Source organism: Pocillopora verrucosa, chromosome 3, assembly GCF_036669915.1.
Source record: "Pocillopora verrucosa isolate sample1 chromosome 3, ASM3666991v2, whole genome shotgun sequence".
Taxonomy (NCBI): domain Eukaryota; kingdom Metazoa; phylum Cnidaria; class Anthozoa; order Scleractinia; family Pocilloporidae; genus Pocillopora; species Pocillopora verrucosa.
In genome coordinates, this window is record NC_089314.1 from 8574247 (window position 1) to 8590348 (window position 16102).

General features: G+C 37.3%; 1 protein-coding gene and 1 pseudogene across 2 annotated transcripts; both read right to left on the reverse strand.

The window, feature by feature from the left end:
* Nucleotides 1–215: 215 nt before the first annotated feature.
* LOC131786773 (solute carrier family 15 member 4) lies at nucleotides 216–7616 on the reverse strand. Of its 2 annotated transcripts, XM_059103839.2 has the most exons (6): nucleotides 7498–7616; nucleotides 7019–7101; nucleotides 5662–5913; nucleotides 3575–4257; nucleotides 2572–2962; nucleotides 216–1798 (listed from the first exon to the last, which is right to left on the reverse strand). In XM_059103839.2, the coding sequence occupies exons 3-6, from the start codon at nucleotides 5909–5911 to the stop codon at nucleotides 1461–1463; spliced, it is 1662 nt and encodes a 553-aa protein (XP_058959822.2). In that variant the 5' UTR covers nucleotides 5912–5913; nucleotides 7019–7101; nucleotides 7498–7616; the 3' UTR covers nucleotides 216–1460. The 2 variants fall into 2 exon arrangements, with proteins under 2 accessions (XP_058959822.2, XP_066020711.1); XM_066164614.1 differs by lacking the exon at nucleotides 7498–7616 and having other exon boundaries at nucleotides 7019–7188.
* Nucleotides 7617–9848: 2232 nt separating this feature from the next.
* LOC131786774 (solute carrier family 15 member 4-like) lies at nucleotides 9849–15515 on the reverse strand (annotated as a pseudogene).
* Nucleotides 15516–16102: the final 587 nt, after the last annotated feature.

Genomic DNA, 16102 nt, shown 5'->3' on the forward strand with positions numbered 1-16102 from the left:
AGGCTTTTGCACCGTATAAATTAAATACTTTCATATCCTAGAGAGCTCTTTTATCTTATTTTTCAATAATTTTAGAGATCCTAACTATTACGTGCAGTCACCAAACGCAGTTGCAGCACTTAACGAGTTTAGATATGAACTTTTTTGGGGCCATTTTGATCATTCTATATAAGGCGCAATTTTCAATGGAAACGTTACTTATTTTGTCCATGCTCAATAAATCACTATTTCCGAGTCATCTTTTTATCATTTGTTCAGTTTCGTTCAGTTTTTATCGGTTGTTCAGATAAGGTTTTGCTGCCCCCACCTATCTCTCTTCAAAAAAAGGTTCACAAATGCCGCATTGGGTAAACGTTTTAAGTATTCGACATAGCTACATTTTACTTAGCCCTTTACATCCCGAAATTGGTTTCCAAGTTCTCCGCACTGTTCTATATAGGTTTGCTAAGGTGCAAAAGAGAATTTGCTTAACAATCAAGAGCTTCTTAAGTTAGATATCTTTCTTTTTTTATTCTCATGACCCTAATGTTTGATTCAGGGGTGATACTGCTGGGAGAATTTAGATACTTATCACTCCTAGGGATGTTCCTCTCTATCTTGTTCTCTCATGGTATTCAGAGACAGACTTAATTTCATGAAAAACTAACGGCTTTGTATTTAAAAAATGTAATAATTTTGTATATCAATTTTTATAAATATTAATTTTCGTCTGCCGTACAATAACATATTCACCATTTCCACCAGTTATCTATATTTTTCTTGTGACTTCGCAATATTCGTTTTTGATTGTCCTTCAAATACATATTATTAAAATTCTGACATTTCCCTCAAGTCACTGAGTTATCTGAATTCAACTAGGTATCATTGCAACTCTGAACAATTGAGTCCCTTTCTCTGTAAAGAGTACCAGCTGAATCAGGAAAAAAGCGGCTAAAACAAACCGTTGAAAAAACAGGTTTGCCATGAACCATTTTAAAACCTATCATATCCTCAACTACGTATGCGAAAAAAATTCTAAAAATTGATTGTTCTTAACAGCCCTTTTAATCGCTTAATTTTTTTGATGCTTCACCAGAACTGTCTGATCTGATTAGAAGCTGCTTGCTATCGGACAGTTTGGCAGCCAAGTAAAATTAAGAGATAAAAGGTATTACTCAATAATATCTGACTGCCCAGTCCAGGAAAATCAGTTAACATGTAGTAAAAAATCCCTTGTTGCTTGCCTATCTTTTGGTCAGCTCGAGAACAAAAGCGGTAAAAGTTCTTGATCTAAAGACTTCCGAAAGCCTCTTTGGCAAAATAACTTTAGGAAGATGGTAAAGTGCTCTTCCCTCAAATATTTCCATGGTATTTGCATAAAAGGAGCAACTCTCAAAGAAACTTGTGTTTTAAAATCCAACGAGCTCGTATTTGGTAGAAGAAAAACAAACGCAGCTAAGGCAACTCTCACCGACAGCATCTTAAACTTTTTCTAAATTAGATGTCGAGGTATTAATTAGTGATTGCCCATGATCCTCTTGAACTGTGACAGTATTTGGGGATTCAACGTATTCGTACTTTCTAGCAAGGAAAATAAAAAGGAGGAAATTCGCGAACATCACAGCAGCGAGGAAAAAGAAATAGTTTTCTAGTTTGCCCGCGTTCAAATCCTGCGGGTACCAAGAGCCGTCACTAGCATTTTTCGCTATCGCTGCCAGAGCCCCAGCAACATAGAAGCCTATTCCAATGGTGGCCAGGTTAAGGCCCATGATCACTCCGCGAAGATAGAGAGGGGACTGGGAGTAAGCAAATGCCAGCCCTAGAATGAGGAAAGAAAGCGAAAAGTTAATCTTTCCAAGAAATTAGTATGGTTTAGTATAGCAGGTTATAACTTACTCTAAACAATAAGTTACTTTAAAGTGAATGATTTTCAAGTCATTATTCCCAGTTCTAGAGGATAACATCTACGATTATCTTTCAGTTGTGTAGGCGCTTTCTTTTCGGAGAGCATGAGGCAATGTTGTAAATCAGTTGTTGGCTAACTTTCCGTTGCTTAATTTACTGAAGCCAAAGTAGTGACTTCGCCTCCCTCCCTAAAAACCTGTAAAGGGGGTGAATCAAGGTTACAACTAGAAGCATCTCAAACAGTGTAACCCTTTCAGTCACATGATTGTTATCCAAGAGAACCCCACAAGAATTGCTTTGGTGCAAATTACTTTCCCTCCCCCCCCTCCTTCTTGGAAATAGCACAATCCATATCACGCGATCGTACACCGCAAACGGTACATCGGCACGGATCGTTTTGCTTTTGTGGTGTCTGTAACGCATTGTTTACTGACAAGGTGCACTTTAGCGTTGGAAAAATGTCTCAGGCCTACTTGTTCCAGTTCATCTTCAGATGACATGTTAAAACATTCGAAAACCAAAACAAAAAACCATCCTAACACGTTAAGGCTTTAATAATTATTAAATTTTAATTAAGTGAATTATCATTCCTTTATGACAACAACAGTGACAACTCCGTTGCTATTAGGTTATTTGGAAAATATCCAGACCACGCTGGACATCCTTTCATTCACTTTCACAGCTTACCTGGAATCGAAGTCAGTACTTCCCCAGTTCCCTGGAGCACGTATTGAGGGACTTGATAAAAGATGTTCATTTGTGAGGCATTTACTGGAGTGTCGAACGGATGCTGTTTAAAATAACCATGTGTGTCGATGTATTTTTTTCTTTCGATCTCCATAAACCCTGCCATGAGGACAGACCCCATGGCAAACAACATTCCGACACCCATTTTCTTCAGGGGGGTGAAGTCGATGCCGAAGTAACGGAGGGATGGGTAAATAATGCGATCCACAATTGGTATGAGGATTAATAGCATGGTGATCTCGAAGAGATACAGAGAGGCCGCCGGCATTGTAAAGTGCTCGGACAGTTTGAGTTTCATGAAAGAACCTTGAAGGAGGTAGCTTGTTTGGCCCTAGGAGGAAAAGCAAGAAAAGTTGTAGACGTCACTCAAGCTCCCTTATCAGAATACCGGCAAGATCTCCAAGGTTATTATAAGGGAAGGAAAGGTACCGTTCGTGGGTATGGCCTTCGCAGTGCCTTATCTTTGTTGTAGTCGTTGTTGTTGTTGTTGTTAGTATGACGGAGGTGAAAGCTTATCATATTTGTCAAAAGCCTCAAAGTTAGCATTATATATTATACAAACAGCGTACTATTGTCCATGCAGAAGGAGTTTAGTATCCCTTTGCCCTGAGGATTATACGCTAATAAATGTGTAGTGTTTTAAACAGCAATTAATGCGCATTCGATCGCCGAAATAGCACAATTTCACTATTCTGCGCCTTAAAGGTACACACATCGCCCATATCAGCCCCTTATCCCCTAAATATGATGTAAGCACAACGTCCATGCAAACATCGCAAATATCTGGTGTCTTATGTGGAGGGGCGTAGCGAAGTAACATCTGGTTGAATAAGAAACCTTTTTACAAGTTGGCATCTGAGTCAATCTGCAGAGAATCATTACTTATATGACTAAAATAATCTGAATGAGACCCCTCAGTTAGTATCCATCTCTTAACGCTTACCTGTCCATAAATCGTCCAGTATAAGATAAATGTAAGGAATATTGGAACTATTTTCAGCACTGACTTGACATCTTCGACTCTTTGATCTTTGTAAGTTCCTCCCAGACTCTCTTTAGCCCGGTCTAGCCAGTGGGACCCAACTTGCGCGCTTCTCTGACATCGAATCTTCTTTAATCCCTGCCATATTATCTTCAGTGTTTCAGATAGGTAACTTCCTTTATGCTCATGAGTAATGTAGTATTTTCTACCACTTACGAATAATATGACTGCCAAGAACATTGACAGAGCGGTTATGACGTAACCATAGAAGAACGACACCTCTTGCTGCACCGAAACGACGGCGGTGTAAGCTAAAAAAGATCCTAACTGAATGAACCAGTAAAACCAGTCGAAGAACCGCTGGACAATTATGGGCCCTTCATTCTCGATCTGATCTGCCCCTAAAGGGGATACATTGGCTTTGATTCCACCGGTTCCAGCAGAAATGAGAAGTAACGCAATTCCCAAGAATGCCTCTTTACTTCCGGTGCTCAGTCCATATATGGCACCATAGTCGAATGTCGCAGCACCCAGAACAATGGCACCAACCACATAAAGCAAAGAGCTTCCATATATGGTGTTGTAACGCCCTAGAAAAGTATCTGCCACCCAGCCACCGATCACAGGTGAAAAAAATGAGGTGCCTTGAAGAAAAAAAGAACTAAGTTAGATTTCAAGGGAAATTCTTGAGTCAATGTAAAATTGCGTCTGAATCTGATATCTCATTGACATCCGTAATAGTTCAATCAAATCATCTTGTTTTACATGTTGGTACATATAACTTCCAATGAATGACACAAAAGTACTGAGAACTAACATGAAATGCCCTATAATGGGTGGCTCACCTCCCATGTGATGGGAGGTGGGCCACAAAAAAAACCAGCAGGAAAATGAGGGCTTACTCTGATTTAATTTTCGACTTTCTCTCTTACATGCCTTTTTAATTAACAGCTTGCAGCACTGAGCAGGAAAAACAATTTTTAGGAAGACAGGTAGACTAGCATTATTTAAAAAGGTAAGTCACAACTGACCACAACATGGAAAATCTTTGGTGAAGCATCTTCATCAAGCATTTAACTCCCAAAAATGATTAACATGTAACTTCTCCCTATAATATCCACAATTATTTTCTAGCAAACAGGCGATCTGGTGATCAGATCTTGGGAGTAGACGTTTAAAAAAGAAAACAAAAAAAATAATGTTGACATTTCACTGTAGCGACACAGTAAACTTGAACATCAAACAACAGTGAAGGCAGTGCTGCCTGTTTTAGATCTTTCTGTCTGTTTAGATCTTTCTTTTGTCTTGTTAATACAAGACCTGTTTAACATTATGTAATGACATGTTAGAGAGAAGTTATTGGTAACTCACAATGGAGGTCAAATTTATAGGTTTTACCCTTTTAGATATTATCATTTACAAATGATTGATGAATAACTTCTCCTAAGATTGAAACTTTAACACACTGTCAATCAAACAGGCTAGCCTCACTTTATGCTAAAAAAGAAATTAATTCCAAAATATCTGGCCCTAATTGTTTGAAGGGCAATTGCAATGCTTCTTAAATGCAAATGTCTATCAGAACCCAAAGTTGCATTTCCTCAGGGCTCTGATCTGGCTTATTTGTGCTATTTACACTGAGAAACTCATGGCTAGCTTTACAAAGAAACTGCTTGTCCTTAAAAGAATCCTGCTTATCTCTGATTGTTCAACCACAAAGTCAATTTGTAGGACATCATTCAATCAAGATTATTACTAACATGCAAAAAATAAGGGGATTAAGTTTCTAGAGAAGCTGTGGTGCTGCATCAGTGGGAGGATATCTCAGGGTAATTAAGTATAATCAACTGAGTTGATAACTTAAATTGGCCACCTTAACGAGTTTTAAAGCTGACATTTCGTCATTCACTCTGACGAGGGGCAAATGTTCAAATTGTCAGCTTTGAAACTCTTAAAGGTGGCCAACGTAAGTTATCAACTCAATTGATAATACTTAATTATCATGTAAAAGAAAGAGTTTATTAGGCAAAAAAATCACAGTAATCTACCTTGAAATGCAAGGCTGATACTGCTGGGCAATGGAGCCTCAAGCTTCAAGTAGTCTCTGCAGTACAACACAAGGTTTGCCACAATACCATAAAATGTGAGACGTTCACATAGCTCCGTAAATAAAATGCACACCACCAACAAGATCCTGGTTCTTCTTCCAGTGTGCTCAGGATGAGAGTCTACTAATGCATTACTTCTGCTGGCCCCACCAAAGATAGGCTCCAGCTCTGGATCTTTCTTATTTCTCATGGCTGGCTCATAAAAAGAGGTTTGATTTAGTAAGAATATTATGATAAGATTAACAATTAAATTAGAGGTAAAGATCAGACAGTTGCAAGAGCTTCTTCTGTACACCACCCCACTAACTCTGTAAAATTTGATTTGGTTTTGCTCTTTTCATGAAATGGTCTGGCCTATGAATGAAATATTTGAGCAATAGAGAGCACTTTGGATGGTTAATACCTGAGTGCAATAATCTACGCAGGATCTGGGAGAACATGTCAGGATAGTTTGTACATCATGAAACTGGGTTATTACACCAGTAAGCCAATTGAAAGCACACTATATAGCTTTTTATAAAATAAACTTCAATTTTCTATGGATTTACTGGTGCAATAAATGAACGATTTTTGGCCAATCAGGGTGCTTATAGTTTCTCAGTTATTTTGGTAAGAGTGGTTGAGGTCACACTGCATTTATTTAGCAAATGATGCTTCAATAAAATAATAATAAATAAAAATGAAATAATTGCAAGAAGACAACCATTTCTCATTGTTCCAATGTGGTAGCATTGTGAGGATTTTCCTTTTTTTTCTGAAGACCCCTCACTCTCATTGTAAGATGACATATAAGGATTACTGTTTTTTTCAGTACCTAAAAAAATATCCCCATGGAATCTGAATGGTGTTAGTTTCTTAGTTTAAAGAAGGAAAAAGAAAACTGTCCCAACTAAACCTTAGGGGAGGAAGGAAGGGGGAATGGAGGGGGGAGAGGTAAGTAATTGCAGTGAGGTCCAGTTTAACTTCCAAAACCTTGTATACCCTTGCTCGATTCCTTTATTTACGCCATACTATTTCTACTCAAGGTAATTCTGAGGGTTATTCTAGGTTAGGCGTTTTTTTCCCAGGTTAAGGTCGACAAGTTATGAATTTGCACACATCTTATTGCATATCAACATGTAACTTTTAGGAAAACAGTATCTTCTAATATCCTTTATTACTAAGATAAACTCGAAGTGCTTTCGAGTCATCTTCTAAAGAGAAATCTTGATGAATTAAATGCATAGCCAAAAAATTAGTTACTCGTGATAAGTCGATCCTTGTGTTATTTCAGCAACTACTAAGACACAAAACTCACCAAAGATATGCGTTCCTCCAGTCACTCGTGCGGTTAATATATAGCTTAAGGTCAACTTCGTAGCTACGTATTAGACTTTTGATCTTTAGACGAAAGCAAATCGTATTACGCAAAGGTAAACTTCGAATAATGACGAAATAAATTCACGGTGTGCGATTTAAATAGCAAGTCACGGTAGTTTCGTGACCAGAATGTCACGGGACTGTTGTCTTAATTGTCACAAGATATCACGTGAGCACCTTGCCTCATCAAACTTCGAGGTTGAGAAGCGGCAGGTATGGAGAATTTTCGATGGTATCAGTTTTTAAAAAACAGACGATGTGTCAGCGGGCAAGAGCTCTTGAAAGGCTTATCATAATCTAAAGGTTGATAAAAATAGGTAATACGTTGTAATGAAAATTAATTGAAGCCCGACGCTCTTAGCAGGAAAGTAATGGTGAAGTGGGTGGAAGACGATCAGGGGGTACTGTCTGCCTTACAATTCTTCCCTTGCAAACTGAATTCCCAGTTTCCTGGGAATTGGTAGGAATTCCTAGGAATTCCTAGGAATTCTCAATCGTCTAGAAGCAGAGAACCGGTCGGAGAAGTCAGATTAAAGTTGTGCGCTTCTCCTCACAATGCAATCAGCAAGCCAGCGGATTCACTTTGCTAGCCAATGACAAGTCCTAAACGATCCACGTGATCATGCCCGTGATCGGAAACAAAGAAGACTCCATTAGGCGCTCATCTTTGTATGTACTTTTCATCGGTTGATCGCTTTTCTCAACTGTTTTGCTTAATATAACATTTATAAAAGATAGCTTTTATTGTGGTTCAATGGGAAAACGAGAACAGCGTGAGTGTTGTAAAAGAAAAGAAAGTCGTTGGCGCCGTGGAGTTAAAAGAAGGGACAACAGTTGACATATTGACCGGTACAAACAAGGGTCGAGTGGCCATCTGTAAAGCTACGATTTTGAAAGTTTGTGGTGAGTAAAAATTGCGATATTCGTTACGTGATCAAAATCTTATAAAAGAATAGATGTAACGGGTTGAATTAAGCTTACATAACGCTCGGCGCAAATGAAACTAGAATAATTCTGAGAATCGAATCGGTCACTTGCATGCCGCAGTTTCTTAAGCTTATGCTTTGTATATGTAATCACATGAGGTCAAGTACTATTAAGGATTAATTGCACGAGAGTTTTGGAAAATTTTGAAAATTCAAGTGCAATTAATCCTTAATAGTACGAGGTCTCATGGGATTACTTGTTTATCAATAAAGGGCAAAATTTATACGAAGGAAAATCACGCGCGCAGTCTATTTTTAAAAAATTTCAAGATAACGAACGGTTGCTATGCAACGGATTAGCCAATCATTAACAGGTAATCATGCCCTCTCTTGATTACTAAAAATGCCCTCAATTAAGAAAAAATGCCCTCTCTCTCAACCAATCAGCGCTCAGTAATTTTGCCCTTTATTGATAAACAATGAAATAAACCTATCAGTAAGGTTTCAAGATTCCTTTAGTCACGTTTGGGAACATTCAAGATTCATAATAGGAACTGTTATTAAACAAACCTTATAACATAAAGAAGCCCTCCTTGGTAAAATCAAAATAATGTATTCAGCCCTTTTTTAGTAAAATCTATGAGAGAGATGTACTAACTCCAATATAAAAGTCACTCAATATAACAGAGATTTCTCAATTTGAGAATCCAATGAATGCCCTTTTCCTCATAGCCATCTTAAAGGCCTGGTCTGAGCTTTAAATATATAAATAAATATATATATATAATAAATATTATGCATGCTCACTAGTTTATCTAGTTTGAGCACTCTGGCATGGCTTAGATGATACCACACGTGTGAGATCACTTGGGGTGGCTAAATAGCCTTACCTCCATCCTAGCGTCAGCACTGCACTGATGAGGCCCAGAAGGCCGAAACAGTACTGTCTGCAGTTAGTTATATTTAAATATATATTTTTTTCAAATTCAGATGGCATGGAACCCAGATACAAAATGGTCAACCTTCTTGTTGACAACCTCATTCAAGGCCAACTCATTGTGAGCCCAGGAAAAAAATACAAACAGCAGCTAAGTTTGCAGTTTAGGATAACTTCATTCTAATTTATTGTTACAGTTACAACAAGATTTTAATCAAAAAATCAATTTTATTTGTCTGTAATTAACCCCTTCACTCCTACAAGTGCTAGGTTTTCAAATATAATTTAAGATATTGTATTTTATGGAAAAGAATCAACAGATTTTATTCACAATTTGTGTCAAACCAAATTTAATGATTGATTAGGACTATTTTATATGAATAGCTGTAATTGAGGATTAATCCTTATGAAGTTTTCAAGAAAAGAAAAATCAAATTCCATCCTAATATTACCACACATTGATGTTAATAATGAATCAAAAATATTTTACATGTAAGCCTTAAGAGCTTCTAAATAAATTTCATTGAATACTTGAATTTTAGCTGGGTTTTTTAATTTAAAGTATTTATTTTATATCATTAGCCTCAAATTTTTGCTTAAAATTCCCAGTAATTCTTAAATATTCCTAAAAATTCCCAAAAATTCCCAGAAATTCCCAGGAATTTTTTAGATTTACAGCTTTTCAGGGAAAGTCATTGGTTCTCTGAGTTGGAATTCCTAGGAATTCAATTCCTGTTGGCTATAAACTTGGAATTTCTGGGAATTTCTGGGAATTTCTAGGAATTTCTAGGTCTTTAGAACAAGAGTTTTTATGGTTGGAAATTCCTAGGAATTCCTAGGAATTCCCAGTCCGAATTTACCGTGAAAATTCACACCTTTATTCCTAGGAATTCCTAGGAATTCCAAAAGCCATTTCGCAAGGGTTGTAATCTAGGTATTGGTTTAACTTATAATCTACTAGTAACTATCTTTCATTATTCCCATCACTTGTCCTTTAGATTATTATTTTTATTGATATTGTGAGGAAATCTGAGATATTTGCTCAACTTTTACAGGATAATTATACCTATATGCGAAGAATTAATGTTTCTCGCGTCGTCAGTAAGATCTATGTTCCCATCATCATAAGTTCTGGTGTGGAAATATTCCAATCACGATCGCTTTCTGAAGTAGGTTCCTGAAGTAACAATAATCACTGACACTCAGATGTGTTATTGTTCTAGTGTGTGCCAGAGATACCAAAAAATAATTCTTTCAATTTACAGGAAAATGGATGGAAATTAAACTTGTGATGTGCAATTTTGTTTCATCAGCTGCCCAACACTTGCTATTCACTTCCACATTAACCAATCAGTGCACACTAGAAGCACTATTTTCACATGTGGTGTGTAGTAATATAAATTGTAGTATTCTTAAATGGTAAAAACTTGTCAAAGAGTTGATTTATTTTGCAGCTTTTTTGTCTCCTTTTTTTTAACATTAATTTTTTTCCACCACTACCTCCCACAGAGTTTGGATCTGCTTTTTACACTCTCTCCTGGCAATAGAATCCAAACTCCTTGAACTTTTGTACCTGAACTATGGTCAGAACACTTACTGGAAAAAAATAGAACTACTTTTTTCATTAGTTCCTATCAAATGTAGTTTAATGGCCAGAACATTTTAACATACTTTTAGATGATTCACACTTGAACTATATTCTTAAAAACTACACCAGTGGTGCAACCTCTTCACTTTGATTGCTGACATTGTCTCAAAAACCATGCAATAAGGACTTCCTACATGGCAGGTGCACACAACAGTTTTTGCACATTCAGCAGAAAATTGACACATGTCACTCAGCCATGCACAGATGAAACACTAACAGTCAGTTCTTGGGCATCCTGGTCCTCCTTCACTTTGTGGGGATGATTCCTTGTATTTGTAGGAGGATGCAATGAACAGAAACAACAAGAAATTAAGTGTCATTAAACCAGCCATCATGAAGAAGAAGTACTCCATATGACCCTGATTGGGGTCCTTCGCAGGGTACCAATCGCTGCTGACAACAGCAACTAGAAAGTTTGCAATATAGCTTCCTATGCCAGAGGCTGAGAAAAAAAGGGCTATGATCACTTCTTTAAGGTATTCAGGAGCCTGTGAATATGCAAATTCCGGACCTGCAGATACAAAGAGACAGAAATCACTATGGATTTTTACAAATTCCCCTCATGGAAAAACATGGAAATTTCTCATGTAGAGAGGGCTGGGGATGTAAGACACAGTGAGACAATTTTTTTCCGTAGGTTCCTGAAGTGACTATAAGTAACCAAGTCAAACTCCTTCCATTACCCATCATGCCTCCTGAAACGTTTCATAAGATGGTTAATTCATAATGAAGAGAAGGAGACTAGGTTAACATTTTTAAAGGCTTAGGGCAGTAGTGTCAAAAAACCAAAACAAAACTTATCCCAGTGATCAATCAGAACAAAGGTCTACAAATTATCATTCACCAATAAGAACTCAAAGTGACAACAAGCAAACTGCTTGGAGCATGGGAAAATGTGAATGATCAAGCCATAATTGTTTCTATAGTTTTGCATCTGATTGTTGAGAGGATGACACAAGATGTCTGGACCAATCAGACAGAGCAAAGTTAAGTAAAATTGAAGTCATCCCAGATTACTTTCAATATCCACTTGACAATTGCTTAAGAAAAACATCAGTGAAATTCACCTACCAGTAATAGTTGCAAACACTTCACCAGATCCAACCAATAAGTACTGTGGTGCTTGCCAGAAAATACTGAAACATGAGGCACTATGACTCTCATTAAAAACCGTCTGTATACATATGTTCCCCTGTTGCCACACTGTCCGTCGTTTTATTTCAATCAGCCCAGCTACAAGCATAGAAGCTGCTGATAACATGAACCCTAGACCAATGCGCCGCAAGGCTGTCAACTTGATCCCACTGCGCTCAATTTGAGGATAAATTGCATGGTTCACAAGGGGAACAAGCACCAGAATAATAACTATATCAAACAATGACAAAGATGCGGCAGGCACAGAAAAGCCATCAAAATTTAGCTTCATGTATGTACCTTGAATAAGAAATGATGTGGACACCTGAAAGAAAAGAAAAGAAAAAGTACCATAAAGGATGCTCAGTTTAGTAGACTGTATAGTCAGTTAAGAAATTTTATTGTTGGTACAGAAAATTGAATTATGTTAAATCCAATGATTTGTTTTGAAAAACAATTGCAACATCAACAAATAATATGGAATTTCCATTTTTCCAATTCATTACAAACAAAAAACATTCCTTCATGTAATTAACTGTTGGGATTTCATGATGGCAAAGCCTTACCTGGGAGTAAACTGAAAAATAGAAGATGAAAGTGATGAACACAGGAAGTAGTCTTAACACAGCCTTGACATCTTCAACCTGATCATCACCAAACTTTCCTCCAAATCTGCTCTTTGCTCCATCCATCCAGCCACCAGTGTTTTGTTTCCGATTTTTTATGGCATTGTGAATTATTTTTGCAGTTTCAGTTAGTTGGCTACCACCTGGTGGCTTGACCAAGTACCTATTACGACAGGTAATAAATACAATGATTCCAAGGAACATAAAACCCACTAGGATGGCATAACCAGAGAAAATATCTTTTTGCTGGACTGCAACCACCACAGTAAAAGCTAGGAGGGCTCCAATGTTAATGAACCAATTAAAATAGTTGAAAAAGGTCTGAACAGCTCTTGGACCATCCTGTTTCAACTGATCTGCTCCAAAGGGTGACACATTGGCTTTGATTCCTCCTGCACTAAATGCTATCAACACAAGGGCCAGGATAAAGAACACCACTCTTCCTGACGCATTAAATATGCCCTTCAACAAATTATCAGAAGCTGATACTGTAGCTAGAAGCACAACTCCCACAAAATACAACAAAGAGCTTCCATATATGGTGTTATACTGACCAAGGTAAGAAGTGGCTAACAACCCACCAAGTAAAGGGGTGAGAAAACATGTTCCTGGAAAAAAAAGGAAAAAAGAAATTAAATTTTAATACAGTTGAACAGCTCAGCTCATGGACAATCCGGTTTTTCAAACCTTTACACTACCTTTACATCGGTTTGCAAGCTGAGCTATATATGCTGTTTTCTATACATTTCATATGGTACATGGATGGAGAATATGTTTAATAATCAAAAGTTTCTTCACTTTTCAATCGTTACCTTTATTCTCATTAATTTACAACTTGCCTCAAGCATGATACTGATGGGATAAATTAGATGCTTACCACTCTCATGGGTTTAAGGGGTTAACACTGTGCTACATGTCATAACTTTTGCAATTTTTAATTTCTCTTGGTGGCTTGAGCCCTGGAGTAAAAGTATTGTTCGGTGATTAAAACTTTTAGTTCAGCATACTTGTATTTCAAATGGCATTTAACAGGTGAATGTACTGATATGTGTACCTGGCACAAGCATTGGAATGTAGGAGTTACTCGCAAGGTTTCTTATATAATGAATCCATGTAAACAACCCATTAACTCCCAAAAGTGGTTAACATGTAATTTCTCCCTATAATATAAACACCCTCTTTTGAAACAGCTGTAGTCAATACTTAAATATACAGTATAGTTTCGTTCTTTAATGAGCATGATCCTACAAGTGATTAACATGAAACTTCTCCTTATAATATCCTCACATTATCCAGCAAAGAGGTAATAAGTATACCTGTTATCTTGATCTAACACCAAATTCCTCTTACTAATTTACAAGGAAACTTATAGCAGCTAGAGGGGAGAATTAACAAGAATTAAAACATAAGAATGTTAGGATAACACTACAAACAAACCTGCAAACAAAAGAGTGACTGTTGATGGCCAAGGTGACTGTAGCTTTAACACATTCTTGGAAAATAAAACTAGATTTGCAGATGCTCCATAGAATGTCATGCGCTCACATAACTCTGTAACAAGAATACACACTGCATTCAGGACCCTTTGTTGTCGACTCAAGGCACTATTGGAGTCAGATGAATTGATAGCCACACTAATTGTCTCCCCACCAGGTGTGGAATGTGGTTTATCTAGTTCCTTTGGAATTAAGGGAGAATTTTCATTTCCATTTGTAGTTGCTGACATGCTGCAGGATTTCTAAGCAAATTAAAAACAAATTGATTAACGGAATTAATTTGTAAATGCTGACGTGCTGCAGGATTTCTAAGCAAATTAAAAGCAAGCCGTGAGAATAGGGTGGAATCTTACATTCATACGGCACCCCCCACCTTCATTCTGGTGACTAAGAGCCTTACCCATTTAAACCTTATCATCAATATGCTTACTCTCCATACTGTTCTCCAAACATTTCTTATGGTGCTGACAATTAAGGGGAATTTGTTTAACAATCATGGGCTTTTCCAGTTGATGACCTTTCCTATACTCTCACGACCTTAATGTTTGATTCAGCAAGTGAGATAGCAAGAAGAAATTAGATGCTGGTTATCCCCCTAGGTCTGGAGGGGTTAAGAGACCAGGCTGTATTTGGTACCAGTCTTAATTGCTTCAATCTCATCAATGCGCAATAGGAAGTTGTGAGATGAATATTTTGCGTAATAAGAATGAATTTTTTACGGAATAGCCCTGCTTCTAATTCAGCTAATTGAATATCCATCGCGTTTAATTTTTGCTTATCTTCGGAAGTAGCTATTGTCGTGAGCAATATGAAAGCTAAATTCAATGAGTGATTCGTATCGCTGCCCACAGGAAGTGTACAACCATTTGCATTTTGAGCGTTTATTTTCAGCTCTGGTAGAGCATTATTGTACATTACTGTCTGTCCGGCTGCTATCACATTACATAATTATTCAGATTTCTTCGAGAAGTTGAAATCTCCTTTAAACCTCTGTGGAAAGGTTGAATTGTTGTACATACGTGCATTGATAGATTTCTACATCGCTAAAATTTAGCTATGTGATTGTCAATTACAGAAACAAGGTCTTATATGGACTGATTTTCCGTTGCGACGCCTAAAATAATGAGGCTGATTAACAAAGGCATTTGATTCGCTTTGGTCGCTGGACAATTTCCTACTGATACAGCTTGCAAGAAAAAAGCTATTAGCACTAAGGGATCAAACTCAAAGTCAATTACTAAACTCGAAATGTTAGGTACAACTGAAAATTCAAACATAGAGTCGATTCGAATTAGAAAGTGCAACTGAACACGGTTGAAAATCCATCTTACTAAGAATGAACAAGAATGTTCAGTATTTTGAGAGGGCAGTGGAGACGGAACCAATATAGTATTTTGAGCGCAAGCATTTTTGGTTGTTAACATTTGAACAAAGTGCACGTACTCGGAAATCGCTGAACACGACATGATTTTAACGATTAATAAAGGAAAGCAAACCTAGAAATAAAGTACATTGCTCTCTTTACGAACTTTGATACTTACCGGGAAATAAAGGGCACAATCACACCTGAAAACGTTTTGCAGAAGATCGCTAGCAAGCCAAACTGAGTTAATGCTGAACACAAAGCAAACCGAACAATCTTTGCTCAACAACAAATCAGTACTATAAATAATTCTTCAGGGTTGAAAGCTGAATAATGAATATTGCATTGCGGGTTTAAATTTAAAATAAATAATGAATATGGGTTTGGGTTTCGAAACCTCGGGAATAATGAATCACGTTATCGATGCCAGTGGAATAATAAATACCACTTTCTTATTCAGTTGTCTTGGTTATGTATTTTTGTATTTTCTGATATATCTTCAGAAGCTTTTTTTTAAGTGAAATGAAGGTAACGATATGAAGGTGAAAACTACAAGAGACGCAAAAAGTCTCCTGGCGAAACTTCCGGCCGGAAGTGTTTCGAGTTGAAAGACAACTTCACAGCTTGACAGCTAGATAGGTTTTCTGTCAAATGCCCTGTTATGGCATCATTTGACGTTTGATTCGCGTGGAAGTTGCTTGGTGGTTATCTTTGTTGAGGTTGTCTGCTCGCTTTTCGCAAGAGGTAAAAGCAAGAAAGAGAAAAAAAAAAAGGCACGAGCAACGGTAAGGCAATATTATATCTATTTTGGTTTGTTTCAAACATGCGCCGATTTCAAGTCAATTCGAATCTATCGATTTTGTGCTTTGGATAGAGTAAACATCTTTCCCTC